At 63.0% G+C, this 27,545-nt stretch overlaps 12 protein-coding genes across 12 annotated transcripts; 6 read left to right on the plus strand and 6 right to left on the minus strand.

Annotated features, from left to right (window-relative positions):
* Window positions 1–4: 4 nt before the first annotated feature.
* On the minus strand, window positions 5–2,285 carry PAP2 (Poly(A) RNA polymerase protein 2). The gene is made up of 3 exons (XM_062770231.1): window positions 1,882–2,285; window positions 1,490–1,827; window positions 5–1,450 (listed from the first exon to the last, which is right to left on the minus strand). Exons 1-3 carry the CDS (start codon window positions 2,256–2,258, stop codon window positions 27–29), a joined length of 2,139 nt encoding a protein of 712 aa, XP_062626215.1. The 5' UTR covers window positions 2,259–2,285; the 3' UTR covers window positions 5–26.
* A 229-nt stretch (window positions 2,286–2,514) lies between these two features.
* On the plus strand, window positions 2,515–3,772 carry LOC62_03G003695 (uncharacterized protein). The gene is made up of 2 exons (XM_062770232.1): window positions 2,515–2,866; window positions 2,966–3,772. The coding sequence occupies exons 1-2, from the start codon at window positions 2,571–2,573 to the stop codon at window positions 3,654–3,656; spliced, it is 987 nt and encodes a 328-aa protein (XP_062626216.1). The 5' UTR covers window positions 2,515–2,570; the 3' UTR covers window positions 3,657–3,772.
* Window positions 3,773–4,883: 1,111 nt separating this feature from the next.
* Window positions 4,884–6,527, plus strand: HCT1 (Hydroxycinnamoyltransferase 1; the record flags this gene model as incomplete). Its single annotated transcript, XM_062770233.1, has 1 exon — window positions 4,884–6,527. One exon carries the CDS (start codon window positions 4,884–4,886, stop codon window positions 6,525–6,527), a length of 1,644 nt encoding a protein of 547 aa, XP_062626217.1.
* A 2,124-nt stretch (window positions 6,528–8,651) lies between these two features.
* Window positions 8,652–9,606, plus strand: LOC62_03G003697 (uncharacterized protein; the record flags this gene model as incomplete). Its single annotated transcript, XM_062770234.1, has 4 exons — window positions 8,652–9,095; window positions 9,133–9,339; window positions 9,377–9,503; window positions 9,550–9,606. The coding sequence occupies 4 exons, from the start codon at window positions 8,652–8,654 to the stop codon at window positions 9,600–9,602; spliced, it is 831 nt and encodes a 276-aa protein (XP_062626218.1). The 3' UTR covers window positions 9,603–9,606.
* A 64-nt stretch (window positions 9,607–9,670) lies between these two features.
* Window positions 9,671–11,913, minus strand: aspS (Aspartate--tRNA ligase; the record flags this gene model as incomplete). The annotated part of the gene is made up of 3 exons (XM_062770235.1): window positions 9,671–10,577; window positions 10,616–10,768; window positions 10,807–11,913. The coding sequence occupies 3 exons, from the start codon at window positions 11,911–11,913 to the stop codon at window positions 9,723–9,725; spliced, it is 2,115 nt and encodes a 704-aa protein (XP_062626219.1). The 3' UTR covers window positions 9,671–9,722.
* Window positions 11,914–12,048: 135 nt separating this feature from the next.
* On the plus strand, window positions 12,049–13,066 carry LOC62_03G003699 (uncharacterized protein; the record flags this gene model as incomplete). Its single annotated transcript, XM_062770236.1, has 3 exons — window positions 12,049–12,354; window positions 12,399–12,762; window positions 12,808–13,066. 3 exons carry the CDS (start codon window positions 12,049–12,051, stop codon window positions 13,032–13,034), a joined length of 897 nt encoding a protein of 298 aa, XP_062626220.1. The 3' UTR covers window positions 13,035–13,066.
* Window positions 13,067–13,117: 51 nt separating this feature from the next.
* Window positions 13,118–14,401, minus strand: gld2 (Glycerol 2-dehydrogenase (NADP(+)); the record flags this gene model as incomplete). The annotated part of the gene is made up of 5 exons (XM_062770237.1): window positions 13,118–13,338; window positions 13,378–13,870; window positions 13,922–14,177; window positions 14,225–14,235; window positions 14,336–14,401. The coding sequence occupies 5 exons, from the start codon at window positions 14,399–14,401 to the stop codon at window positions 13,172–13,174; spliced, it is 993 nt and encodes a 330-aa protein (XP_062626221.1). The 3' UTR covers window positions 13,118–13,171.
* A 712-nt stretch (window positions 14,402–15,113) lies between these two features.
* BDF1 (Bromodomain-containing factor 1) lies at window positions 15,114–18,848 on the minus strand. Its single transcript, XM_062770238.1, has 4 exons — window positions 18,451–18,848; window positions 16,669–18,133; window positions 15,642–16,607; window positions 15,114–15,594 (listed from the first exon to the last, which is right to left on the minus strand). Exons 2-4 carry the CDS (start codon window positions 17,923–17,925, stop codon window positions 15,304–15,306), a joined length of 2,514 nt encoding a protein of 837 aa, XP_062626222.1. The 5' UTR covers window positions 17,926–18,133; window positions 18,451–18,848; the 3' UTR covers window positions 15,114–15,303.
* Window positions 18,849–19,836: 988 nt separating this feature from the next.
* On the minus strand, window positions 19,837–25,104 carry QNS1 (Glutamine-dependent NAD(+) synthetase). The gene is made up of 15 exons (XM_062770240.1): window positions 24,917–25,104; window positions 24,794–24,878; window positions 24,638–24,743; window positions 24,513–24,602; window positions 24,384–24,472; window positions 24,230–24,347; window positions 23,848–24,191; window positions 23,656–23,807; window positions 23,432–23,609; window positions 23,118–23,387; window positions 22,776–23,079; window positions 22,683–22,738; window positions 22,618–22,645; window positions 22,160–22,572; window positions 19,837–22,118 (listed from the first exon to the last, which is right to left on the minus strand). The coding sequence occupies exons 1-14, from the start codon at window positions 25,089–25,091 to the stop codon at window positions 22,420–22,422; spliced, it is 2,148 nt and encodes a 715-aa protein (XP_062626224.1). The 5' UTR covers window positions 25,092–25,104; the 3' UTR covers window positions 19,837–22,118; window positions 22,160–22,419.
* Window positions 19,911–22,300, plus strand: sec6 (Exocyst complex component sec6; the record flags this gene model as incomplete). Its single annotated transcript, XM_062770239.1, has 2 exons — window positions 19,911–22,118; window positions 22,160–22,300. The coding sequence occupies 2 exons, from the start codon at window positions 19,911–19,913 to the stop codon at window positions 22,298–22,300; spliced, it is 2,349 nt and encodes a 782-aa protein (XP_062626223.1).
* Window positions 25,105–25,330: 226 nt separating the features above from the next.
* Window positions 25,331–25,997, plus strand: bob1 (putative prefoldin subunit 5; the record flags this gene model as incomplete). The annotated part of the gene is made up of 3 exons (XM_062770241.1): window positions 25,331–25,559; window positions 25,604–25,710; window positions 25,764–25,997. 3 exons carry the CDS (start codon window positions 25,331–25,333, stop codon window positions 25,935–25,937), a joined length of 510 nt encoding a protein of 169 aa, XP_062626225.1. The 3' UTR covers window positions 25,938–25,997.
* Window positions 25,992–27,344, minus strand: YJR142W (putative protein; the record flags this gene model as incomplete). The annotated part of the gene is made up of 7 exons (XM_062770242.1): window positions 25,992–26,217; window positions 26,254–26,341; window positions 26,377–26,383; window positions 26,432–26,594; window positions 26,644–26,729; window positions 26,768–26,917; window positions 26,954–27,344. 7 exons carry the CDS (start codon window positions 27,342–27,344, stop codon window positions 26,038–26,040), a joined length of 1,065 nt encoding a protein of 354 aa, XP_062626226.1. The 3' UTR covers window positions 25,992–26,037.
* Between the last annotated feature and the right edge of the window lie 201 nt (window positions 27,345–27,545).

A 27,545-nucleotide genomic window follows, 5' to 3' on the forward strand; every position in this document is an offset into this window, starting at 1 on the left:
ATGCGCTACAAACAACCACCGAACATCTAATCGCTGAGCACGACGTAGTCCTCTTCCTCCTCGTCGACCGCCTGCCCAGCCTTGGCAGCCCAGAAAGCCTTGCGCTCGCTCGTCTTGACCTTGCGTGACGACGCGCCAGGCGAAGGCGGCACGGCCGGCGTGGCAGACCCGGCGCGCGACGGCGCCTTGGACCCGGCAGCCGAACCGGCCTTGGACCCCGCCTTGGACCCGTTAACCGAGGCGGCCTTGGACGCAGGTGCCTTCGAGCCGGCGCGCGAGCCCGCCTTGGACGCCTTGCCGTTCGCCTTGCCCAGGTCGTACCTGCTCTCTTCTGGCGACTCGGCCCGCGACGCAGCGAGCGCCTCAAAGTCCACCTCATCCTCGCTCACACTCAGGCGCGACGCAACCCCCTTGATCTGGAGGCCTCTGGCCTTGGGCTGCTCCTCGAGGATCTCGCCATCCTCGCTGCCCGACTCTGAGGGCGCCTTGCGAGCCTTACGCGCCTTGGGCTTCGCCTTGCCCTTGCGCGGCGCGGCGCGCTCGCTGCCCGACGACTCGCTCTCCCACACCGCGCCGGGCTCGGGGTCGCTGTCGTCGTCGACGAGGATGGCGTTGAACTCGTCTTTGCCGGCCGGCGACGGCGTGCGGGCCTTGCGTGCGCGCTTGGGCTCGGGTGGAGCCTGCAACGCCTTGGACGACTTGGACCCCTTGGCGCTCCGGCTCCTCGGGGGAGGAGGGTGCACGTCTGGCAGGTCGTCGGGTAGCCTGCCCAAGTCCTTGCCGATGAGCCGCTGTACCCTCCTCTCTGCGTGCATCGCCTTGAGATGCGTGCGGAACTTGACAGCCTTTGGATGCTCGCCCAGGATGCTGCCAAGGATGCTCAGCTCGCTCGCGCGGAGGTGGCCGATCTGGCCCTTCTTGAGCTGCTCTGCGCGTTCTGACAAGACGCCTCCAAGAATATCGTAGGCACCGGCGAGGACAAGCTTGACTTCGCGGATGCCAAACGACGTTCTGGAGATGTCATTGTCCACGTCCTGCGGGTCCTCGACCGACAACAGCCAAGGCTGGTTGTTGAAGTTGGCCCAACCACGCTGGCGCTTCGAGTAGTAGCTCCCGCCTCTGCGGAGGGAGATGCCCACGTCGTTGTAGTTGAAGCTCCGGCCGTAGAGCTCGAAGAATTCCATGAGCAAGACGCCGAGGTTGTTGAGCGGGTTGATCTCTGATCTTCTGATCTTGGGGTGGAGTTGCAGGAACGATAACACCAAGCAGATGACCGAATAGCTTCCCAGTCCGCCAGAGAAGACCTCGTTCATGGACCGCTGCTGAAGGAACGCCTTGATGACTAGGATGAGCTCTCGCGAGCCAGGGAACGCGTCGAGGTAGTGCCGCATGATCTTGCCGGCCGAGATTCCGTTCGTCTGGTTGACCGAAATGTCGATATTGATCTCGCCTAGAGGTCGTCAGAGCGGGCACAAACCGCACGACTCACCATCGCTAGTCGCAAATTTCACGATTGGGACCTTGGCCTTGGCGATGACCACGACCTGGTTGGCCAGTCTTCTCTTCATGAGGGCGGCGAGGGCGTGGAGGAAGTTGACGACCTTGTTTCGAGGCGCATTCTCCAGCTGTGGGTTGTACACGACCAGGTCGATATCGCCCGTTGGGAGGTACAGCTGCGTCTGCCAGCTGCCAAAGGGCGTAACTTCGGCGCCAGGAAAGTTTGACCTAATCAACGCCGAGAGGTAGTCGATCAGGTCTCGCCGCACAGTGTACTCCTCGAGGGACGGCGACATGTGGTCGTAGAACGCACGGACCTCGTCGTTGAGCCTGGGATGCGGTCAGCCAGGCCCACTCAACCAAACAAAGGGTGACACTGCTCACATTTCTGCCGTGTCCGCACAGCGCTCCCAGTCAACGTTGACGGCCCATGGCGCGTGCCGATTATTGGCCATGTCCTCTTCCTTCTTGTTACGTGGTCCGGTGATCGGCCCATTCTCGCCCTTTGCCTTCTTGCGCGGGGGGACCTCCTTGCCCTTCCCTTTGCGCTTCTTTCCGCTCTTCGACTCGGCTGCACTGCTATCGTCATAGTCGTACCGGTCCGTGTCGGTGTCGTTGGCCCTTCCCTTGCCCTTCGCTGAGCTCGACGCCGGTTGACTCGGTGGGCTCTGGCTGCGTGACGGCCCTGCCTCCGAGGCGAGGTCGTCAAAGCCGATGAACTCGTCGCCTATGCTGAACTCTGTGTCTATTGCTGCTGTCATGTGGTGTTGTCGCTGGGTGTGAAATGTTCAAGTCGAGAGCACAAAACAGGCCTTGAACTCGCGTCGAAACCAACTTTTGGCATTGAAACGTGATTACAGTCATGATTCAAAACAGCCCAGTCAAATACCACGTCATTCTTTCTCGTGCCTGGCTGGCTGTTGAATGGCAGACGTCAGGACTCGCCCTCGTTTGCCGTGACGATCGTCGCGACGACGGGCGACATCACTGCTGGCTCGACCCGCATCATCGTCGCAATCCCCTCCCCACATCACCCCCCTCTCTCTCTTACTCTCTCCCCCATATCATCCATAATGTCTACCTTGACCACCATCAAGAACGCCACGGCGCTCCATCTCCCTGCTCCGGGCGCCACCCCCGTCCCCCTGGCCCACGGTGACCTCCACCTCAACCTCTTGCCGGCGGCACCTCCCGAGCGCCCGACCGACACGCTCATCATCACCGTCGGCGCGTCCAGCTTCCCGCTTGCTCCCAACTCGTCTGTCCAGCGCACGCGGAGCAAGAATGAGCACCCCAGCTTCATCTTCACGCCGGCGCCGCCCGCTGGCGGGCAGAGCATTGGCCAGGTCCGCATCGACATGGCCGACAGGTACGTAACGCGCAGCAGGCAGTGGCGAGTGACGCGGTGACGCGGGACGCGCGCACCGCTAGTGTTTGCCCATCTGCTAGTGACACTGACACGCCGCAGCAAGAGCCCCGAGGCGTGGGAATCCACCGAGGAGGCTTGCAAGGTCCTCCAGGCCGAGCTCAAGGCCCATAACCAGTGGGAGGACAAGGTGCTCTTCGTCGACGACGAGTACGAGACTGGCGGACCCATCACTGGCCCCAAGTCTGGCTGGGGCGAGACGATCGCGTCCTCGCTCTGGGGCTTTGGCTCGGCCATCTCGTCGCGCATCACCGGCGGTCCGGAGCCGACTCTGCCCACCACGGCGCCGGCGCCGATCGCGTCGCCTTCGTCGCCCGTCGGCTCGCAGTACGGCCAGGGCAACTTCCGCTCTTTTGCCGCCGACTCGTGGAACCAGGCTACGATCGCCGCCAAGGGCTTTGGCGAGGCCGCTGTCGCTGTTGGCGGCGCCATCGGCCAGCAGGCCAAGCACGCCGTCGAGGGCCTCCAGGCGCCGCCCGTACCCCCCAAGGCTGAGGGCGCTGAGGGCGCTACCGGTGCCGCCGGTGTCGCTCCTCCCGCACCTCCCAAGGATGCCGCTGCTGCTGCTTCTGCCCCTGCTGCCGCTTCCGCCTCCTCCGGCCCCCCCGCGAGCTCCTTCTCTGTCGGCGGCGATGACGACGGTGTGTCGACAAAGTCGGTCAAGGACGAGCCCATCAAGGATGACGATGAGTCGGTTGCCGTCAAGGAGACTGTCACCAAGGACACCAAGTAGAGCAAGCGCAGTAGCGCGAGCAGTGTGCAGCGCCCGGATTGATGGCAGTGGCTTGATAGGACCGTACAATGCGTCCGCACGACCGCCTGTAACTAGTATGGATTGTCCCATGTGGCTGTTAGAGTGATGTTGGAAGCAGGGGTGGGGTGCAGTGGACATCTAGGCAGCAAGGGGGAATGAAGCTTCACGAGGTGCAGAAGCTAGCCTCGTCTCTTGAGACGCCGGAGGCGCGCACACAGAGACTTCAGTGGTGTTCAGGCTCTCACACACACGCTCGCGCACAGCTCTCTATCTCTGTATCTGATTTTCAGTCTCCTGATGTCATTCCTGTCATTTTCAACGTGCTCTAGTATACGAGAGACTGGTAACAATGTGGAGTACTCACACATCAGAAGTTTGTGGGCAAGTTTGGATGGTAGCTGTAAGAGTGCGTCTTCATTGCTGCTTCTGCTTCCACGCCTCCTGGGGCTTCCCGGGCATTAGAATCGCCAAACGTATGGAAGACTGTCATTGCTGCCTCCTCTGGTATTACTTTTCACCTCAAACGACCATATGAAGGACACCGGTAGGAGCGAGCTATGAGGAGCAGCTGGTGGGATGGGGCAAAGATCACTCTTAACTTCATGTCTCCCTTCATGATTAACTTCAATCCTCCAACACGCATCAGGGGACACTTTGGGGTACTATACATCAATTACGATGATCAAATGGCCAAGAAAGAAGAGGAGTCTGTGACTTGGAGGGAAAGGAATAGGTTCAACAGGGAGAGGGGTGCGTCGGAGGAGATAAGTCACTTGCACGGCCCCAGCCCCCCCGCAAAACTCCTATCTTGCCTAGACGCACTCTCTGGTTCGCCCCAGACCGTCCTGTGATGCACCGACTCTTATCACTCCAGCATGGCTGGATTACACTGCGTGCAAGTGGTGGCGAGTGTGTTGAGCGAGGCGGAGATGACGCCACACTCATGACCTGCCTGGCCGCATCACGTGCAGCTGCGGGCAACAATCGTCATAGGCTCGGACCTAATGCACCTTGTCCTTTGCCAAGTGTGAGCTGTCGCGATGAACAATCTACGCCATACGCCACTGTGCAGCTGCTCGTCAGAGCACATACCATCTGCCACGAGCAGCACCCGCGCCACCTCTTCTTCTCTCGGCGATCCACCCGGGGTCCGTGCACAAAGTCGCTGAATCAATTGCCGCCCACTCCCCACCCCCCGCCGCCGCAATGTCAGGCCCGCTCATCGTCTCGCACGGCGCGATACACCCCCGCACCTCCTCCGAGCCGAGCACGCTGGCCCTCTCCATTGCCGACTCGTCGGTGGCCAACCTCGCCCCGACTGGCGGCACATGGTTCTTCCACCAACCCGCAGAGCTGGGCGGGCACATCCACCCGTCCACGCTCGCCCTGGCACTGCAGCACACGCTGGGCGCGTACGCGCACTTGTGCGGCTCGCTGTCGCTGCGTCCACCAGCGCACATTGTCGCGGCGCACTCGGCGCGGTATGGCCGCGTGTGGGTCCGTTTCGGGGACCACGACGACCCGGGCGTCGGGCTGACTGTTGCCTCGTGGGACCGCCCCATGACCGACCTCTTGCCCCTCGAGCTCGATACCGCGGTCGACTCGGCGCCTGCGTCTGCCCCGGAGCTCATCGACGCGCGCGGCATGGCGAGCTTGCGCGAGGGCCGGGCGGGGTACGGCGTCGTGGTGCAGATCACGACGTTTAGCGACGGCGGACTCGTGATCTCGGTGCTCGCGCAGCACTGCTTAATGGACGCGCACGCCCTCGCCGTGTTTGTCAACGACTGGGCGAGGGTGCACACTGAGCAGACGCGGCAGCGCGCAGACGGGTTCCCGACCGACTTCTTCCCGCGCCGCTTGTTCAGCCCCGAGCTGCTGGACAAGCACGCAGCAGGGGACATTGACCACGACGCGCAGGACCCAGTCATCGTGTCCGCTGCCGACCGGCTCCCGCAGATCAAACTCGATTTTTGGGCACGGAGACCCGGGCATCCGGAGGACTTGGGCCCAGTGTGGTTCAAGGCCCCGCGCGACCCGCCGCCGGGGGTGCAAGCGCTCGACGCGGCTGCGGGGCATAGGCGCGGGCCGCGCGTACCGTGGGAGGAGTGGGACACGGGCGCGCCGGTCCTCGACCGCACGATTGTGTTCTCGCCGCAGCAGATCGAGCGGCTGTATGCCGCGGTGCACGACAGCGCCGCGCCAAGCCGCGAGAGTAGCACCCAGGGCCAGGGGAGCAACGGACACCACGCAAAGGAGCACCACCGCGTCAGCCGCCTCGATGCCGTCCTCGCGTCCGTCTGGGCGGCGATCGTGCGCGCGCGCAACCTGCCCCCAGAAACACAGGTGTACCTCGAGACCACGCTCGGGTTACGCTCGCGTGTGATCCCGCCGCTAGGCGAGGCGTTTGTCGGCTCGCCCATAATCAACTGCAGCTCGGCGCTGCCGGCCGCCGCGTTGACTCCGGGGGCTGGTGCACGCGCGATTCGCGACACGATTACCGAGTTCTCGCCGTCCGCTGTCGGCGCAATGCTGCACCGCATGGCGTTTGTGCTCGACCCGGCGCGAGAGTGGAACTGCTTCCTCGGCGAGCGGCACGTCTTGACCACCTCGTGGCTCGGCATCGGCGCGTACGACGCCGACTTTGGCACCGGCCGCCCGGGCTACGTGCACGCTAATATGCCTGCGTGTGATGGGTTGCTGGTCGCCATGGACGTCGCGCACGCGACCAAGGGCGCCAAGTGGCACGAGAGCGGGCTCAGCGTCCGCCTCATGCTCCGCGCTGGCGTGATGGAGCAGGTGCTCGTGGACCAGGAGCTGCGCGGCGTGGACCTCAGTCGTGGGTATAGATAGCATGTGTAGATAGCATAGATTGTATCGAGATGTATCCACCAGGCCGCCGTCATCCGAGTTCAGGAATGCCATCACTCTTCGGGGACTGCACTCACGTAGTCCCCTTCCACCAGCAAATTTCGCCCAAGTCGCCCCAAGCTGAAGTATAGTGAGGCCAACAGACGTTCCTGGTACTACTCTGAAACCCTCGAGTGGAAGTCAAGCATGAATGCATATCTCATCATGCAGAACTTGGCTGGGTGGGTGGGGTGGTTTTGGTGGCGGCAGCGTGACGGGCGCGCATGATTTTGACTTTGTAACACTCCAGCGGGATCAAATCCAAGACACTAAACATCACTGTTTGTGTTGTTGACGTCGTTGCGGCGCTGCGCTCGTCGTCGTCGTCGTCTCTCGACTCTCCACCACATACCTGTATCATACTCCCTTACTCTGTAATCCGGCGGCCCGCATCCCGCCAAAGTCGTCTGTGACCACCGCTCGGCGCGACTCCCATCCGCCCCAGGCACCATGACATCGCAGTCATCACAACACGCCCAATCGCTCGGGGTGCCGCTCGCGGCGCGCACGCGCTCAATGGCACGGAGAGCGTCCGAGCTCGGCCTGCCGTCGTCCTCCGCCCCGCGACCCGCATCCACCGCAGCCGCCGGCCCAAGTCGGATCCCCACCGCCTCGAGGTCGACACGCACATCTGCACGGGTGCGCGGACCAGGTGCCGCACCGACGCCCGTGCCCTCGCTGCCGGTCGGGTCGAAGAGAAAGGCGGGCGACAGAGAGGAGAGGGCCAAGAGACCCCGTACGAATGACTCGCTCCTGCTGATCCCAGAGGAGGCCGGCATTGCACCACAACCACCGACACAACCAGATCCACGTCCAGATTGTGCGGATCAGGCCCCAACCTCGCACCCGCTACCGCCGGCAACGCCATCACGAGCCCCGGCGCCGCTAGCCTCAACAACCCCGGTCCGCACACCCCCATCACAGCTCTCTGTGCCAGTAGCGGCGCCTACGCCGGCCCGCGAGATCTTAGGGAGGAACTTGGACGACGCGGCCGCCGCCGAGATCCAAGCGCGTCCGCCTACGCCGCCACGCATCGCAGAGCGCACCCCTCGCAACGGGTATCCGATGCTCACGCCAAAGCGGCCAAGGTCGCCCCAGGCATCGGACACCTCCCGGCTGACTGTCCGCCGGCTGGATGCGGGTATGGCGACCGCGTCACCGGGCGCAAGGAGGCCAGTGGCACCGCTAAGAGGTCCAGCGCCACTTCCGGGGGTGCTCGTCGGTGTACCGGCTACGCCTGCGCAGCCGAAGGCAACACCAAGAGCCATCGCCACGCTGCCAAAGTCCAGAGTCATGCCCTCACCGTTCCGTGTACCTGGTGCCGGTGTCACCGTGCCCGTGCCGTTCGGCGGCAGAGTTGGGGAGAGCACGAGAGCCTCAGAGAACAAGGCGGCGGGAAGTGAGGTGAAGAGCTTGTCGAAGAGCACGAGCAGGGTGGACCTGCGCCAGCCGGAGCAGCCACGAACCTTGGCCCCGGTGCTCGAACAACTGCCGACAGCTGCGCCACCTCCCCCGCCACGAACCCTGGCACCGGTCCTGGAGCATCAGCCTGCCACTCCGGCGCCGCCACGCGTGCTGGCCCCAGTTCTGGAAGTGCCACCCCCCGCGTCCCAACTCCCGGCGCCCCCGTCAATCCATGTCACAGCTGTCGACGAGCCGATGAGGGACGCCACGGCAGACGTCACTATGTCCGAGGCCTCCGCCCCCGAGCCCGAAGCCGCAGCCCTCAAAAGACCGCCGTCAGCCTTGCCTACTCGCCGCCCATCGACCCGTCCGTCCAATGCCCCGGTTGCACCGGTCGCCGTGACTGAAGTGCCGTCGGTCCGCCGCGTGCCATCGTACCCGTCGTCGCTTGGATCCGGAGCAGCGCCAGGGGTGGCTCGCACCACGGCCCGTGTTGTGTCCAACCCCCTGGCAGCCCGCTCCGTCTCGAACCCGCCAGCGATCAGCGTCATGATGGACGTTGATCAGGCTGCGCCGCGCGCCGTCTCAGATCCGAGTAACCGGCGCTCGGTGAGTGGGCCTGTTGTCGGACCAGGTGTGTCGAGACCTCGTGCAAGCCTCAGCATGTCGACGCGACGTGAGGGCTGGGACGACACGTCGCGCAACCTCACTGGGTTGAGCGACGCGTTGGCCAAGCTCAAGGTCAGGCTGCCTGCTCCCGGTGGCACCGACAGCGTGCGGCCCGGCATCAGGCGTGTCTCCAACACGTCGTCATCATCGTCGTCGCACAGTAACACGCCGACCATGCCGGATGGCAAGCCGAAGAATCTCGCCCATAGACCATCTCTCGCGACATTATCCGCCAGACCTGTCAACCCGACAGCTCACAACCGCGAGCCGGGCGACGAGAGCTTTTCTGTTGGCGACCACTCGCTGGCCTCTCTGTGCACGTCGGCGTCAGTCGGCACCTTCCTCAAGGGTGTGGTGGCGTTTGTGGACGTCAAAACGGCCGAGGGCGACGACGCCAGTGGTGTCTTTGTCAACATGCTGAAAACGTGTGGCGCGAGGGTGAGTCTGGGAGGTGTAGATCGCCACTAACATGCAGGTCCTCACCCGCCCCACCGAGTCGTGTACCCACATCATCTACAAGGGCGGCAAGCAGTCGACAGCGGTCTTCTACCGCAGACTGCCGGAAGACAAGCGTCCTTTTGTCGTCGGCATCCGCTGGGTCGTGCGGAGCAAGGAAACTGGCAGACGCGCACCAGAGGACGAGCACGTCGTCAACCTGGACGAGGAGGACATCTTCCAGATTGTGAGTGGCGGCGGCGTGGCACTACTGACCAGCGCAGAGGCGCAAATCGATGCAGCCCAAGTCTCTCGGGGCGGAGCAGCCCTCCGGGCATGGCTTGTCGGCGAGAATGAGCTTGAACGTTCCCGAGCTGTCCGCGACACGGCACCGCAGCCTGCTGTATGCGCGTGAGTTGTGTGCCGCCCCGCCTCCCGACAGTGACTGACGTCTCAGCCAAAATCAGCTCGCCGCTCAAGACGGGCAGATTCTTGCCACTGGAAGAGTAGACCCCACCCGTTGTGCATTTTGGTTGTTTGGTTAGATTGTCATGACTGTGAATGAAGCGTCCGTGTCGCTCTAATGTATGAGTGATGCATGATATCCAATGTCTACTGGGTCGCCGTCCCCTACATGAGCAGATCGCCCATGGCAATGTCGGGCGTGTCGGCCTTGGCCTTCTTCTCCTCGGCCTCGAACGCGGCGTGCTTCTCCGCTTCGGTCTGCTTGGGCTCAGCAGCCGGCTTGAGCCCGTACTCGAGCAGGACTGACGGCGCGGCAGGCGAAGGCGAGCGGAAGACGGGGTCGGCGCCGGTGGTGCCCGTCTTGGGGAAGGCGATGACGTCGCGGATCGACTTGGCGTCGCAGAGGATAGCGACGAGGCGGTCGAACCCGAGGGCGATGCCTGCGTGGGGCGGCGCGCCGCTCTTGAGCGCCTGGAGGAGGTGTCCGAAGCGGCCGACCTCCTCCTCGTCGAGCTCGAGCACATCGCGGAACACGTACTCCTGCAGCGCGGCGTCGTGGATACGCACCGAGCCGCCGCCAATCTCCTGCCCGTTGAGCACGAGGTCGTAGTGCTGCCCCTTGACGGCGGCGACGTCGCCCTTCTCCAGCAGTGGCATGTCGTCAGCAACGGGCGCAGTGAAGGGGTGGTGCGAGGCAGCCCACCGGCCGCGGGAGAGCGCAGCCTTGTCCTCGTCTGCCTTGGTGAAGAGCGGGAACTGGGTCACCCAGAGGAAGTGGGCGTTGGCGGGCAGCGTGAGCAGCCCCTTGGCCACGGCCGCCTCGGCGATCTGCGTGCGCAGACGGCCCAGTGGCGTCCAGCCCCCCTCGGCGATCTTGGGCCGCTGCGAGAGCCAGATCACGTCGCCTGGCTGCGCGCCGCCCGGCAGCGTGGGGTCGAACGCGAACCCGTACGGCTTGGTGAGCACGCTGTCCTCGGCCCACGAGAACTGGTTCTGCTCGGTGATGCGGACGTAGTCGATCTGGGCAGCGTTAGCGGGGCACGGTGCAGATACCTCACCCGCTGCGACGTCTCGGCGAACGACGGGATATCGAGGCCCGAGGCAATGGCCGCTGGCGTGATCATCCACTCGACGGTCGACGGGCGCTCGTCGACCAGGATCTTGTCGAGCGACTCGTCCGACAGCGTGGGGTAGTATCCAATCGGGAGGGTCTCGTCGTCAGCACCGCACCACCGCCTGCGCTACTCACATACATCTCGTACCGCGTGTCGGGCTTGTCGGAGCCGTACACGTCCATGGCGACGTCGTACGGCACGATGCGGAACCAGCCCTCGAGCTCCTCGCCCTTGACCTCGCGCCAGATCTTCTTCACAAGGCCCTCCACAACGTCGCGCACCTGGCCGCCGCCAATGGCCCAGGTACTCCGCATCGCGTCTGGCCCTGTGGGCTGCGGCGCGCCATCAACAAACGCCATCTCGATGTCGATCTGCGTAAACTCCGGCTGGCGGTCCTTACGTCCGTCCTCGTCGCGGAAGCACTTGGCGATCTGGAAGTACTTTGGCACGGCGCCCGACGCGACGAGCAGCTGCTTGGGCTGCTGCGGGCTCTGGGGGAGCGCGTAGAAGCTCGGCTTGGCGCCGGCGGCAACCCTCGACGGGACGAGGAACTCGCGCGCACCCTCCGGGCTCGAGTTGAGCAGGATCGGCGTCTCGACCTCGGTGAAGCCCTGCTCGTGCAGGTAGTTGCGGGTGATGTGCGCCACCTTGCTCCGCGTGCGCAGGTTGTCCGCGAGCTCCTGCCGCCTCAGGTCGAGGTAGCGGTGCTGTGCGCGCAGGTCGTCGTTGGCCAGCGGCGGGCGGTTGGGGTAGAACGGCAGCGTCGCCTGCGCCGGGTTGAGGAGGAGCGCCGAGCTGACCTCGACCTCGATCTCGTCGGTCGGCTTGCTCGCGGACTTGGCCTTGGCCTTGCGCGCGATGACCTGGCCGTCGATCTGGACCACCGAGTCGAGGGGCCACGACTCGAGCTGCGCGCCAAGAGCAGGGTCGCGCACGACGAGCTGGACCAGCCCCTCGGGCGAGCGCAGGCCAAAGAAGTAGAGCTTCTCGCCGATCTGCTTCGCAGAGTACAGCCAGCCAGAGAGCGTGACCCGCTGTCCGACGTTCGCGGGGCCAAGCTCGGCGATCTCGTGCGTTGCGCGCTCCCGAGGGCCGTGGTGCGCGCGCAGCCCAGGCGCATAGGTCAGCGGCTTGGTCGCTACTCGTGCCGACGTGGCCAGGCTGCGTGCCGGGAGCACAGCGCGCGCGAGGCGCGGCGCAGGGCGGACTGCCCGGAGGAGGGCGAGGCCGCGAGTCGTCATGGTGAGATGTGGTAAAAGTCGAACAAGGTGGAGGTTGCCGAAGCCGACTTTTGGTTCGTCGTTTCCGGCGACGTCCGGCGACGACGACAAGTTCATTTCGGCAGCGCGAGCACACTTCCCAACACCCACACCACCATGTCGCTCCGCTCCGCCGTGCTCGCCGCCGCGCTACCAAACCTCGCCCGCACGTCCTTCACGCGCGCGGCGCTCTCGTCGGCGCTGGCGACCCTCCCGCCCTCGAGCCCCGACCACCGTGCCGCCCCGCTCTCCGACGATGTGGTCGACACGCTCTTCGGCCCCGGGTCGAGCGGGCCGCGCGCGCTCGTGCGCGCCTGGGAAGACGAGGGACTGAGCGAGATGGAAGGCGCCAAGGGGAGCGTGAAGGACGTGCTGGCCAAGCGGCTCGCGTACTCTGCGGCCGTGGGCGAGCACCTCGTCGAGGTGAGCCGGCTTCAAGGTTTCCCTTCCCCAGCTGACACCCCCAGGCCCACGCGCTCCTTGCTACACCCACAACAACCCCCTCCATCCCGATCCCATCAGACGTCATCGCGCGCCTCAGACCACTGGCGCGCTTCTCCACGCCGCCGCTATACCGCCCGTTCGCGGCCGGCGCCGCGCGCGCCGCCGAGGGGCCAGTGAACCGCGTGCTGGAGGCCACGGGCGGCCGGCTCCCCTTGCTCTCGGTCGACCCGCTCGCGCCGCTCGCATACGCGTGGCGCGTGGCCGACGCAGCGGTGTACGCCGCCCAGCCGCAGAAGGGCGCCAAAGGCCCGGTCGGGGAGCCAGCGGGCGCCGGCGTAGAGTGGTACACTTCGCGCGCGGCGCTCGCGCTGGCGTACCTCACTGCTGGTGCGTAGCTGGCCTGTCGGGGGAGAACTAGCTGACGCTCTACAGAGGCCCACCTCCTCCAGCCATACCCCGCGACCGAGGGTACCGTGGACAGCGCAGCGACAAACCCCAACTTCCCCGCCGCAAAGGACCAGCTCGCGCGCGCACTCCGCCGGTACGACGACGCAAAGGGCATCCTGGCTGCTGGGGAGAACTCGGCCGACTCGCTCATTGGCTTCTTTGAGCTCGCGACGAGGAGTGTGGCTGGTATCATTAGGAGCCGGGGGTTCTAGTGGCGAGTGTGGTCTAGTGTAGCATGTATTGGTTTGAGCAGACTCTGGAAACTGGCCGCCGAGCACTGCTCGCTCTCCGCGCACATGGACGAACTGCTGCATCACGCTCTAGGTACAACGCCACATCTACTACCACCCTAGTCGGCCTGGGCAAACTGCACCTTGTCGTTGTACCTGGGGTCGTTCTCCTGGTAGATGTCGTAGAAGGGCTCGTAGAGGGTCGACTGGTCGCAGACACGGTTGTGGGGGGTCTGCTTGGCGAGCTCCTCGACCTGGTTGAACTCGTCGTCGGTGAGGTCGACGACTGGGGATGTTAGAACGAGGCGCTTCACGCCGCACTCACGCTTCAGGTTGGCCTCGATGCGGCTGGGGGTGACCGACTTGGGGAGGGGGTTGATGCCGCGCTTGACGAGCCACGAGAGCAGGACATTGGAGCCGGCGACGCCGTGCTTCTTGCCAATCTCAGCAATGACGGGGTTGTTGCGGATGGCGGCGCCGTCAGTACCGCCGAGGGGCGAGTAGCCCTGGGGGAGGATGTCGTGCTTCTTGAGCCAGTCGACGAGCTCGGGCTGCGCGCACTGGATGCTCAGCTCGACCTGGTTGGCGACGGGCTTGATGCGCGCCTCCTTGAGGACCTGGCGCGTGCGGTGGATGTTGAGGTTGGAGACGCCGATCGACTTGACGAGGCCCTGGTCGACGAGCTTCTCGAGCTCGCGCCAGGTGGGGATGACGTTGTCGGACAGCGGGACGTCGAGGAGGTTCTTGCCCTCGGGCGACTTCTTGACGTGGTCAAACGTGGGGAGGACGCCGGCGGGCGCGTCGACCTGCCAGTTGATCTGGGCGAGTTAGCCGCCTTCTTGCCTTGCCCTCTTCCACGGCGCACTCACGTTCCAGTGGAGGAGGTACAGGTCGAGGTAGTCAACACCCAGGTTCTTGAGCGTGTCGGCAATGGCGAGCGGCACGTGCTCCGGGTGGTGGTGGAGCTCGAAGAGCTTGGACGTGATCCAGAGCTCCTCGCGGGGAACGCCAGAGTTGCGGATGCCCTCGCCGACCTCAGCCTCGTTGCCGTACGCCCACGCGCAGTCAATGTGGCGGTAGCCCGCCTTGATGGCGACCTCGACGGCCTTGGCGACCTCGCCCTTGCTGCGGGGGTGTGAGCTGAGCAAGGGGGAGAGTTATGGTAGACTTACGGAGACTGCCACTGTTGTGTGAACGCCGTGTAGGGGTCAGATGAGGAAGGAAGGAAGGCATCGCGTCAGCTCATGCCCTCGTCAACAGCTCGCTGCCAAGCCAACACCCACCGTGCCGAGGCCGATCGAGGGGATCTTGCGGCCGTCGCTGAGGGTGAAGTGGGTGGGGACGGGCATTTTGGATCTAAGTGCTGTCGACGAGTACTGGCGCAAGAGTCTGACGGGGAGCAGCGGCAGGTTGGGCGATGATGAGTGAGAGAAGGGGAACGTTGCCAGGCGCCCAAGGCCTCTTTTATATGTGGGGGCGGGGTTGTGGGCGGCAGTGGGTCATCCACACGCGGTAAACCGTCTGCCGCTAGGTCAGGCGACTGCGACGAGGCAGGCAGGCACTGCGCGGTACACGACGGGCCTTCGACGGCGGCGTGGACGGCGCGAGACCAGAGGGAGGGGGTGACGCAAATGACATCCTCCTCCCCACGGAGGCGACACGGAGCGAACACGCACCGCGGCCTCCACTGTAACCCCCCGAAAATGCACCGACCGGTCAGTCGGTCCGCGACCGCACCTCGTTCTCGGCCCATTTCCACCCAATGCAAGCCCAGCCGCCAAGAACAGCGAGCGTCTTCTACTTCTTGATGTACAACAGATGACTCTTGTGTCTTCTTGCTACTGTCCTCTTATCCTCATCACTACACGTCCCCCACTGATCCCCAGCGATGTAGGACAACAACAGCACAGCCGTACACCGACTCTCTCAACGCCGCGCCGTGCCAAGCGCGACACGGCGTTGGCTAGATCACCGTGTTGTCGCCGTACCGCGCCGCACCGGCCCGCTTCAACTCTGGTTGCTCGTGCTGCTGCTGCTGCTGCAAAACACCGACACGACCTTGTCAGCTAGACCACGAAACAGTGGTGTTGCATAATGCGTCACCGAGCGACTTGTCTACACACTCGGCGAAAAAAAATCACGAGACGAACCACAGTCATAGTGACCATGGCTGTACAGCCCTAATGTTACCTCCATCCCATGCCACTAAATCTGCACAGGAAGGACCACCTCCACTCTCCCAACTCGCCACCTACTCCTCGTCGCTCGACTCCTCCTCCGAGCTCGACTCCTCGTCATAGCCAGCGTGCGCCGCGCTGCCGCGGCCCTCAAACGACTGGAGCTGGGCCTCCATCTTGGCGATGCGGTCCGCCTCCTCCTGCTCGTTGAGGTGCTTGCGGCCGGGAGCGCCGCCAAAGCCAGACTTGCGCGGCTGCACCTTGTTCTTCTTGCCACGGCCCTTACGGCCACGGCAGACGAGGTTGTACAGCTTGAGCACAGTGGCGTTGGGAAGAGAGTCAATGTCGAGCTCAATCTCCTGGTCCTGTCGGGTGTTAGACACAGCACGAGACACATCTCGTATACACTTACGCCGGATATTTGAGTCGAAGCCTGGATGATCTGGACAGCCTGGCTGAGGATGTCGGCCTCGGCGACCTGAATCTTCTCGGCCAGCTCCTGCTTCTGCATGATCGTGATGCTCTGTAACTCTTCCTCGCTGTCGGCGTCTTCGCGGTACGCAGGCGCCTCCTTCTGCTTGCGGGGTTTCTTCGGCGCACTGTGACCGTTGGCGCCGGGCGAGGCTTTCGAGGTCGTCGAGTACTTGCGCTGTGCCTTGGCAGGCTTGGTCGGCTGCTTACGCTGCTTGGTCTTGGGCGGGCGGCGCGCAATCTTGGCCTCAAGGTCGGCAATCTCACGGTCGAGGGCGGCACGCTCAGCCTTGGCCTCCTTCAGTCGCACCGTGTCCTTGTCCTCAGTGTCCGACTCTTCCTCCTCGAGGACGACGTCCTCGCTAGGTTCACGAGGCTCCTGCTTGGGAGGCACGTTGCGGTACTTCTCCTCCCACAGCTGGAGCAGCGCGTTCGCAGAGTTGTGGACAGAGTCACCAGGGGGGTTGAAGGTGGTGGCGTTCGAGACGAGTAGGCGAATGTCGGCGTCAATCTGGGTCACGTCCTCGTAAATGTTGTCCTCGAGGCGCGCCTTGATGAGCAACAGGTCGATGGGCTTCTTGATAATCTCCTTGTAGACCGGGATGGCGGTGATGATCTCGCTGACGGGGAACAGGAACGGCGAGACAATCTCAAAGTACTTTTGAGACTTCTCAAAGCTGGAGAGCGTCCGCTGAGCCCACTGCAGCTGAGGGTCGTTGCGGCGCTTCGGCTTGCGCTGCGAGCCAGGCTCGTAGCCAAGGTCCTTGGACGGGGGAGGGTGGATCTCGCGCTTGGGACGAGCCGAGTCGGCATCCCGACGGATGGTTGGCGTCTGCGAGATTGACTGTCGGCGGCTGGGAGTGGTCGAGGGGCCAGCAGGCGACGCCGAAGCCGCAGGGGGCGGGGGCTGTGACAGTGTTAGTCATCTCACAGTGTGTGTGTGTGAAGGCGTCAAGCCACACACTCACAAGGTCAGCTGGGAGCGTCCTCAACGCCTTCTCCCACTGGTCGTCGAGCTTGCCAGCAGCCTGTGACACGACGTGGTCACGACCGTTGAACTTGCGCGTGTTCTCCCAGATCTGGCGGACGTCCTTTGTGACTTGAGAAACCGAAGCATAGGTACCCTTGGAGGGGTCCCACTTTGCGGCCTTGCTCTTGTCCTTGGGCGGACCACGAGGATCCGAAGCAATGAGCTTGGTCTCGACCAAGCCGAGGTCCATGGGGTAGTCGATGATCTGGGAGTAGTGGGGGATGTTGAATCGCACAACGTCGACGGGCTCGCGGAAGTTGAACGAGTTGTTCGACTTCAGAAGAGAGCGAACGGTCGACAAGAGGTGCTTGTGCTGGCCTTGCGTGAGGGGCGTTGTGGGCCCGGGGTTGCGAGGAGCAGGCTCCACATAGGTCGTCCACGGATAGACGACGGGCGGTGCATTAGGGTCAACGGGGGCAGCCTCGAGGCCGGGCGCTTGGGCGGAATCTCCCAGGTTGACACGTTTTGCGTCTCCAGCAACGAGGTCGTCACCTGAACGCTTCACACCAGCAGGGGCACCGTTCGGTCCTCCATCCTCCTCTCCATCCGCATCAACGTCCATGGCGTTGGGGTTGACTGCTGGGGTTGTCGACGTGGCCGGCGCAGCTGCAGGCGGTGCGGCAGTCGTCGGCTCGGTAGCGGGGATGGGGTCAAAGGTAGTGCCGGCAGGCGTGGGGTAGGCGCCGTCCAAGGGGGGTGTGGAGACCGCGGGTTGTTGGTTCTCCACGGGGGCTGGTGGAGCGGGAGCCTCGACAACAGGAGCCGGAGCCGGTGCCGGAGGCTCTGTGGGTGGAGCGGGCGACACCTGCGCCGGTTGGTCGGCGGCGGCGGTGGTGACGACGGGGGCGGTGTCGGTGGTGGTGGTAGGGGTAGGAGTGGGAACAGAAGCAGAAACTTCTGTGACGCCGTTTGCGCCGTTTGGTGCGTTGACCTCTGGTTGTGTGGTGGTGGTGTTGGTGGAGGAAGGTTCGGGTTGGGTGACCTGAGCGGGGGCGGTTTGCGCGGCCGAGGGGTTGAGGGCGTTTGGTGAACGTGGAGGTTCGACAATAGTGGAAGAAGGTGGAGGGGTGGCCGTTTGGAGAGGGTTTATGAGAGGTTTCTCGGACGCAATAGAAGTAGCTCCAGCAGAAGTCTCAGGGGCCGACGCTGCCACGGGTTCTCCCGGGGGATTGGTCAACGCTGGTTCGGCAGACATGTTTGGTAAGGTGGGGGGGACAGCAAGGCGAGTGGGGCGAGGCCGGCGAGAGGGGGAGCAGACGGCGGCCAGCGAGCGAGCGAGAGAGCGAGTGTGTCTGTGCGTGCGCTGCAGGGGTGGCGTATGGCGTCAAAGGGTTCGAGGGGTCCAATCGTATGGCCAAGGGACAAAGGAACGACGACCAGAGGGACGAGGTGAGTGGCAAAAACTAAAAAAGTTGGCAGGGGAGCAGACGATGACGTTTATAAAGGTGGAGGGAAGACACAATGACCACGGGTTACCGACCACAACAACAACAATATCGGGCGGTGACCAGCGAGGGCGAGGGATGAGACGAGACGCGAGGCGCGAAGGAGCGTGCGTGTGTGCGTATGTGAGAGGGGAACGGGCGATAGTGACGGGTGGCGAAGGAAGACACCAAAGAGTCAGCTCCAACTGTTCGTAGCATGCATGGAATCACACGAGGCGCGAGCAAGCACTGTGGCTGCGGCGGCCTGCCTCGCGCATCTATAACAATAAACCCACCTGATCAAGGTGCTGACTGGTGACGAGATGCGTGGGGGCGCGCTAAGCTCTGGTCACTGGTGGCGTGAGGGGGTGGTGGGTGCAAAGGGAAGGTGTGTTGCTGGTAGTGAGCGACTGGATTGTGATGGCGAGGGCAACTGTTTAAGCCAACGCCGAGTTGTGTGTGTGCGTGCTAAATGGATGCTAATTGGGGGTTTCTAATGGGTTTTGGTGTGTGTGTGGGGTATCTATGACACTGGATTGTAATGGTGCGAGATGATTGTTGTTGTTGTTGAACTAGGAGTGAGGTGGAGGTGGGTGGGGTGGGGTATGATGGGGGGGGGTTGGAGCTGGTGGAGGCTCGCCAGTCACCGTCGTCACAGAGTGACAAAAAAAAAAAAAAGTGACGGCCGAGGGGGGGAAATGGGATTTTTCGAGCCCGGCCCCAATCGGCCCACTCGACTCTTTATAAAGCCAGAGCAAACAAGCGCAAAAGGCGCGGGCACACTCGACGCCACGCACCAAAACAGGCACTCTCTCAAAAAGGCACACCATGGACAGTCAACGCGGCTATTTGATCCCGCAGGGGATACGTAATACTGACTCTCGGCCAATCGGTATTCCCGTCAGTGGCACCATGGATTGCAGGGCGTAGTTGGCCCCAGCACAGCGGGCGGCAGCGGCGGGTCGGAAGATGCAGGGGAGGAAGCAAGGGGGGGAAGATGACCTGGCGCGGGTTACAGCCGTCGATGCGGATGTCTGCCTGCCTGCCTGCCTGCCTGCCTGCCTTCTGCACGAGCAAAGAAGGAACGTTGGGGGAGATTCCAGACCTTCGAGTCGTCGGAACAAAGAGGATATCACCCGGTGCTTGGTGCTTGGAGAAGTGGAACAGGCCCGCTGGATCTTGCGTGGGCCACGACGATGCACTGTTGGCTCCTGCCGGCAGTGGGTTGTACCAGCCCCAGGTAGCAAGACTTGACTCGCCTTGACCTAGCCGCTCGCCGTGAAACTGGCCTAAAAGGGAGACACGAGTACAGATGGGGTGTGTATAGAGTGTTGGTGTCAGACTAGACTGAGTGAGTGAGTGGGTAGAGTGGACACAAAGGTCCAAGGGCGAGTAATGGTTGCTCGCTGGCTAGACGATGTGGACAATGAGATGGATCAGGCTGCAGGCTCGTCGTTGCTGGGTTACAACTCGCTGCAGCCTGTGGGGTCCCATCGGTCGCGCAGCATTCGTGTCACACTAGTGCGAGCCTCATTGACACGCAAGCCATCCTCCAACGGGGGCAAATGTATCAACAGTGCACCATCAGTGGCACCTGGTACAACGACGTCAATGCACCTCACCGGCGCGCGACGACGCGACCACCACCATCGTCACCGCCGACATTTACCCATTTCCATCCCCCGGCAACAACATCCACAACCAGCACCTTGCACACACGCCCACACACCCAGCTCGCACCGCGCGACGCACAACCATGGCGACCTACTCGGCCTCGGTGGCGGTCGGCGAGGTGCTCCGCCAGCCAGACGACCTCGTCAAGCTCACCGCCTATCGCAACAAGCTCCTCAAGGAGAAGTCGACGCTCGATGCAAAGCTCACAGAGGGCATGCGCGCCCAGCTGAGCGCAACACGAGACGCGCTTCTCAAACTCCAGGAGTCTCGGTCCGCCGCGTCCATGATCCGCGAAGAGATGATCGAGATTGAAAAGCTCAAGAACAACAAGGACGAGGGCGAGGCATTCGACAAGATCACGCGCGTCTCGACGGTCCACAGAAACTTTGCCCAGACGGCCAAGATGGTCTCGCAGCTCCAGTCCATGGCCGACAAGGTCTATCGCCTCACCGACATGCTGCAGCAGGACATGCACCAGGACGGCGGGCCGATCGGCCCAAGCGCCAACCTGTTGCCCATCCACTTTCAGCTGCACCAGCTCGAGACGTTCATGGGCGAGACGCTGCACGCTGCCAAGCGTGGAGATTCTGCCGACATGAAAGTGCTCAAGGCATGGTTCCAGCCGCTCGAGCAGCTCGGGCACGACTTTGACGACTGGCTCTGGCAGCTGGGCGGCAGCATCATCGAGCTCTCGCGCGCGGGTTACGGCGGAACCGTCGTCCGCCTGCTCAAGATTGTCGAGTTTGAGGGCAAGGAGGACCAGAAGGCCGTGGCGATGAAGCTCATGCGCAAGGCCGCCCAGCCCGACGCCCAGTCCAACTTTCGCAACAATGCAGCTGCGGCTCGGCATATCAAGAACTACCGGCACAAGCTGCTCGACGCGATGGAGTCGTCGATCAAGCGCGCGTACGACGAGCGGTTCGAGGCGAACCACAACGACCTGCTCGGCTTCATCGACAGCTTGCAGTTCATCTACAAGGACATTATCCGCATCAAGCACGACGTCGAGCCCCTCTTCCCGCCCGACTATGAGGTTGTCCAGTGGCTCATCAAGCGGTACCATGGCGGCCTGAACACCATCCTCCGCAAGGCGGTGGCGTCTGATCCGCCAGCCGAGGTGCTCCTCGAGCTGCACGGCTGGACAAAGGAGTACCGCAAGAACATGAAGGAGCTCGAGGTGCCGTCCGCGTGGCTGCAACCACCGCTCCTCGACGGCAAGTCGCAGGACCTTATCGAAGACTACGTGCGGCTCATCGTCACCAAGCTCGACGAGTGGACCATCAACCTGCAAAAGGAAGAGACGGCCAAGTTCCGCCTACGCACGACGGCGCCGTCAATGGTCGACGAGCTGTACGGCATGGACGGCGTCAACGACTTCTTCCAGCTCGTCAACCAGCAGATCGACCTGGCGCTCGACTCGAACCAGGGCGCGGTACTGTCGCGCGTCGTGACCGAGTCGGCCAAGGTCATGCGGCGCACGCAGGCCGAGTGGGTGCAGCTTGTGGGCAGCGAGGCGCGCGCCCAGGCCGAGAAGAAGCCCGACGAGATCCCCGAAGGCCTGGTCGAGTACGTCATGGCCCTCGCCAACGACCAGCTCCGCGCAGCAGACTACACCGAGGCGCTGCAGGCGCGCCTCGAGCCCCTCGTGTCGGACAAGTACAAGGGCGTGATTGTCGAGCGGCTCAACGAGGCGATCGACGGCTACCTCGACGTCGCGAAGCAGTGCAACGCCGCGCTTGTCAGCTTTGTGTTCAACGACCTGCGGCCGGCCACGCGCCAGCTCTTCCAGCAGGCATGGTACCAGGACGGCCTGCTGCAGCAGATTATCGAGACAATGCGCGACTACTTGTCAGACTACCAGTCGCACCTCAACCCGTCAATCTACGACATTCTCGTCGAGGACATGCTCGACGCCTTCCTGATCATGTACCTGACGTCTATCCGGCGCGCGCCCGCAAACTCGCTCCGCATGCCGATGGCGTCGACGCGCTTCCAGAACGACGTGGCGGCCGCGTTCGACTTCTTCGCCAAGCACAAGGCGCCCGCCGAGCTCGAGGTAAACTTCCAGGTCATGGACCAGGTCGCGTCCATGCTCTCTGCGTCCGAGGAGATGGTCTTTATGGACTACTATTCCTTTGCGCAGATGCACGGCCCGCAGTTCGGGTTTGTCGAGGCGCTCCTCCGCGCCCGCGACGACCTCGACCGCTCGGGCGTCTCGGATATCATGGACATAATCAGGCGCCGCGTCGCCGACGACAACATTACCGACCCGCCAGAACCGACCATCATGGTGAGTTGGAAGAAGCAGGAGCCAGTGCTGACAATGCCCAGGTCAAGGTGCAGGGCAACAAGGGCGGCCTGGCGGCCAACCTCACAAACCTCGGCAACCTTACTGCAAACTACGCGGCCAACCTCGCCGACAAGGCCGGCAACATTGCCAAGGGCGCGGGCAGGTCGACGGGCCGTATCTAGATGGGTGGATCCCAGCATTCTTGGAGTCACAGACAGCCACTGTATATCACAATTGTCATGCCGCACGAGAGCGCTTCTAATGCACATTGTATGTATGAATCCGGTGCTACTACGACTAGTTAGTCGACCTTTGCCTTGTCCGAGCCGGGCTGGGTGGCGCGGTTGGGCAACGCGGCGGCCAGCGCGTCGATCTTGGCGAACTGGTGGTCGAAGCGCGACGGGTAGAGGAAGGGGCGCATGTCGAAGCGGTTGTCTTCGGGGCTGTAGGATTCCTGTGAGGTCAGCAGGTGCCTACCAAGCTCAAACGGGCCACCTACCATGTGAACCGATGGCGTGAGAGTCGTCCTGCGAGGTCAGTGGGGCATGCCAAAGCGAGACTCACATCTTGTGACGGTTGATGGCGTGCGTGAACCAGAAGTGCTTGACCTTGTCGGCAATCTGGAGAGTTAGTATGGTCCCAGACGACCAAACTCACCTCTGTTGGCGACAAGAACGTGCCCCACTCCTGCACAAGCTTTCCGAACATGCTGAACGGTCCGCACTTCTCCACCTTGCGCAGGCGGCCGAAGACCGAGAGCTCGTCGTACGTCATGCCCATCTCGACCTCGTCCGACTGGACGGTCGTGCCCTCGCCAAGGGGGATGAGCTCGGCGGACGGGACAGCGTCGAGGAAGCTCGCGAGGATGGGCAGGTCAAACTCCTTCTGCGCGTACGCGATGAAGCGCTTCAGGTCGGTCTTGGAGATACCGCCGATGGGGTTGACGTCGGCGCTCGAGCAGCTGGCAGAGTTAGACGGGCTGAGGTCTTTGCAACTCACTCGTATTTCGTCAGGTAGCCGCGCAAGCTCTCGTCGACGTTGGCACTGCCAAGGACGAGGAGGCCACCGACTTTGCCGCGCGCCCAGGGGAGGAGCTGAGCAAAAGTGTAGCCAATAACCATGCGGAGTCGGGCCTGGATGTTCTGCAGCGCGAGGTTCTCGGCATTGGAGCCACCGTGGACCTTGAACTGGGGCGTCTTGCCCGTGAACATGGAGAAGATGCCAGTAACGGCAGCGACTGCCGTGTCCATGTTGAGGTCGACGTGGTAGCTGCGATGTCAGAGTTGCTCGTTTGTGGAGCCGTGACAACTCACGCCCCAATGGCCTCGGCGAGGTCCTTGGCCCTCTTGCGCGTCTCGGCGCTCGAGTTCTGCGTGCCCATGTAGCAGGTGTGGAAGATGCGGTTGCAGAACTCCTTGGCGTCGGTGGGGAGGTAGGCAGAGTCCTCTGGCTCGCCAGTCATGCGGCGGGCGTCGGCAATGACCTGCTTGTCTTGGTATCGTCAGCCATGCTCTGCTAGCAGCACGACTCTACTCACTTCCCTCGGCCGCGGCCTTGGCAACAAGACGACACATCGAGTGGACGATAACAGCCGTCGCGCACGAGTCGATACCACCACTCAAGGGGACAAAGTATCCCTGTGTCTTCGAGCGGCGGAGGTAGTCCCACAGCCAACATGCGGGGCCGAGTCTGATCATCAGTATGGGTCAGAACTGAGGCTGTCACCCACGCAATCTCCTCCTCGGGAGTGTGGTACACAATGTCGACCTTGCCAGGCGCCTTGGTCTCCTCCTCGCCGATACGCAGGCCCTGACCGCCGTCGAGGCGCGTGTCGACATAGTACCGCTCAAACGGCTCCGTCTGGGCGGCCTGCATGCGTCGGCTGGAGCCAGTACGGTGGGCACGGACGGCCTCAAGGTCGATCGTGGCGGTGACGACCTCGACTTCGTTGAGCGAGAACTGCGAGCCGCGGGCGAGGATCTGGCCATTAAGGGCGATAAGCGACGCGCCGTCGTAGTACAGCCTGTCGCCGTCACATCCCTGCTGGTTGGCGTAGAGGTAGATGCCGCCGAGCTGCGTTGTTAGCGGAACCACGGCGAAGGCCAACAAACCTTCATGGTCGCCTCCTTGATCAGCTCGACGCGGCGGTTGAGCTTCCTCAGCTCGTGGTGGCTCGCCGACGAGTTGGTGAAGATCTCGACACCATCCAGGCCCATGGCGATGTGGGGGCTGCTGTAAGCTGGAGATGTGGACTTAGTAGCTCACGAGTTGGGTGTGAAGAGCTCCTCGCAGGTCTCGACGCCAATGACCGTGTCCTCGGTCGTGACGACGGCGTCGCCGAAGGGAACGTGGGTCTGGGCGTTAGCTAACTCGAACCTTTCAGCAGCTACTCACCTGCCCGGTGATCTTGCGGATAATGCCAGGGAGAGAGTGCTTCTCCGTCTGGCGGTGCTTGTCCCAAGGGGTGAAGTGACGAAGCTCGCGCTGGCGGGTTAGGGCTACCGTTGCAACAAACCCACGTAGTTGCCGTCGTTGGCCATCCACATCTTGGGGCGAATGAGCACAATCTTGCCATTGTAGATGATGACTCTGCAGTTGTAGTTGCTGTTCTTGTGGGTAATGGGCCTGGCATCACGTCAGCTTGGCTTCGTTGCCACCAAGCGGGGAGCACGCACATGCCGATATCGCAGACGATGCCCTGCGCGTCGGGGCTCTGGAGGATCTGCCCGAGCACCTCCCACGAGTGGAGGATGATGTCGCCTGGGCGCGGTTAGTGATGGTCACGACGGCTCACACACCCTCGAGGAAGTGGTCGAGACAGCCATAGCCTGGCACCTCGAGCTCTGGGCCCACGCGCAGCGTCGCGCCGCGCGCCTTGGCGATCGCGATGGACGCGAGGATGCGCTCGCAGTTGCCCGTGAAGTCGAGCGCCCACTGGCGGAGCTGGCACGTAGCGACCGTGACTAGGTGCATCGTGGTGGAGTAGTGGGTGTTGTTGTGAGGTTGCGGCAGGAATGCGCGATGGCTTATGGCTCACGGCTCACCCGAGAGCCGATCCAAGTCGAGTAGAGTAGAGAGGTGGAGGCGGGGTATCACACGTCATTTGATAAGCCGCGTGGGCGAGTGGCTCGCGCGTGTTCAGGCCTCCGCCGCGCCATGTTGAACTTGTTCATCGCGACGACAACTGTTGCCAACTTCATCTATACGCAACAATGGGCGAGCAGCAGATCCAGATCACAGACCTCGACCCCAACCAACTGCAGGAGGTCAAGAAGCAGCTCGACGAGGTAGGTGTTGACGTCTCGGCTGTGCCGCCTCGCCTCGCTCACACCCACCAGGAGCTCGACCACTTGACCAACTCGTTCGGCCAGCTCAAGCAGGCGCAGTCCAAGTTCCGCTCGTGTGTGGCCGACGTTGACGAGCTCACACCTGCGTCTGAGAGTGGGTGCTGTCGAGGAATCGAAAAACAGCACTGACACGCGCAGACAAGGAGGTGCTCATCCCCCTCACGTCCTCGCTCTACGTCCCCGGCAAGCTCACAGACGTGAGCAGCGTCGTCGTCGACGTCGGAACAGGATACTACGTCAAGAAGGTGAGCTGAGAAGGCTGCCGAGACTGTCCAGCTCGCTGACGCGACGCGCACAGACCCGGGCAGAGGCCTCGGCGCACTACGCCGCCAAGGCCGAGTTTGTCGGCAAGAACCTCGAGACGCTCCAGAAGACGATTGAGCGCAAGCAGGAGAACGTCCAGAGCGTCGTGCAGGTCCTGCAGATGAAGCTCCAGCAGCAGCAGGGCGGCCAGGGCCAGGCCAAGGCGTGAGCACACGAGTAGAGCAGCAAGCACGAGCATCCACATTTGTACCCTGCATGTATACCCATCTACATTTTTGCCAAGAAGGAAGCTAGCGACGCGGCGGAGGCTACGCCGGGACTCCGACACCGATGCGGCGGCGCATGTGCCACTGGAGCTCGAGGTAGTGAGGCTCGTTTTCTGGCGTCACGAGGCCGTGGCGCACGAGGAAGTCGATGAGGATGAGGCCGCAGTTGGGCTTGAACTCGCCTGCGCGGAGGGCCTTGATCACGTCGGGGACGGTCCAGAGCTGGGTGTGAGTGAGGATACGGTACAGCAAGCTTACCGAGAAGGACTCGACCTCGTCGTCGTGGGGGCGGGGTAGGACATAGTCGGGTGAGTCACGCGCTGGGAGAGGGAGGTCGTAGAGGTACCTGCGGTCAGCTAACACCAGAATATGCCAGCTCACTCGATCTCTGCGGACTGTCAGATATGATCATATCCACACGCCAATCGCAACTGACCTGGCTGGAGGAAGCCTGCGGAGGTGATGTAGAAGTAGGTCGCGGCGCCGACGTTGCGCAGCCTGGAGCGCACGAGGCTCTCGGGGAGGGAAGCCTCCTCGTCGCACTCCTTGACCATGGTCTCGATCGGGTTGAGCCCATCGGTGATGCCTCCCGCGACGGTCTGCGGGGTTAGCTTACACCGACCTCGACAATCTCGAAGCTGTACCCACATTGTCGAGCATGCTAGGCCAGGTGGCCTTTGTCGGGCTTCGGCGCGGCACCCAGATCTTCATGTCGGCGCCCTGACCCTCGTACGCTGCGCAGGTGAGCATGGGAGGTTCTAACGTCACCTACCCGTCATGTGAACGCCGAAGGTCGCAAAGCCGAAGAGAGCGCAGGCGGCGCGCTCGCATGCGAACGCAGTGTTGCTGAACGCTCCGGTCGGCTTGGCGAGGGCACTCGACTTGGGCGAGGCGTAAATCGTGTACAGTTCATTGCGCCATCCTGGCGGGTTAGCAGCTTCCTGCACAAGAAACCCACCATCCAGAGCCTCGGGGAACTTGCCAGCGGCCTTCCACTTTGCCGCGACGTCGGCGATGGCCTTGCTCATCGCCTCGCGGCCCTTTGCCCGGACGGCTGGAGAGAAGGCGACGCAGACGATCTTGCTGTCATGGCGATGGGGATCGGCGCGAAAGAACGTCCAGGGGGATTCTGATCCGCTAGCAGCGTGCTCTTCGAGCAAGGCGGCGAGGATCTGGGGTCGCAGCAGGCCGACGGGTGGGAGATCGAGGGCGTGATCGGCTGGGCTAAGGTGGAAGGGGATGTACTGCTCGTTGGTGAGCGGGTTCCGCACCGGATAGGGGTGGTATGGGTGCAGGGGAAAGTTGTCTGCCGCGAGGACGACGGGGAGGAGCGAGTCTGCCGTCGACATGATGGCTGGCTGGGAGGGGTTGGAACAATAGAGTCAAGAGGTGGAGGTCGAGTTCCGAGCAGCACACACAGTGACCGTTGTGGGACAGGCTGCTGTCGTGATGACTGTGGGGACCCCGCCGGCCTGATGACACTGTGTGCCTGGCGTCGTGTGTGGCACTTTTTTTTCGCTGGTCGGGGTATGTCGCCCCCGCAGTTTGAT

Source organism: Vanrija pseudolonga, chromosome 3, assembly GCF_020906515.1.
Source record: "Vanrija pseudolonga chromosome 3, complete sequence".
Taxonomy (NCBI): domain Eukaryota; kingdom Fungi; phylum Basidiomycota; class Tremellomycetes; order Trichosporonales; family Trichosporonaceae; genus Vanrija; species Vanrija pseudolonga.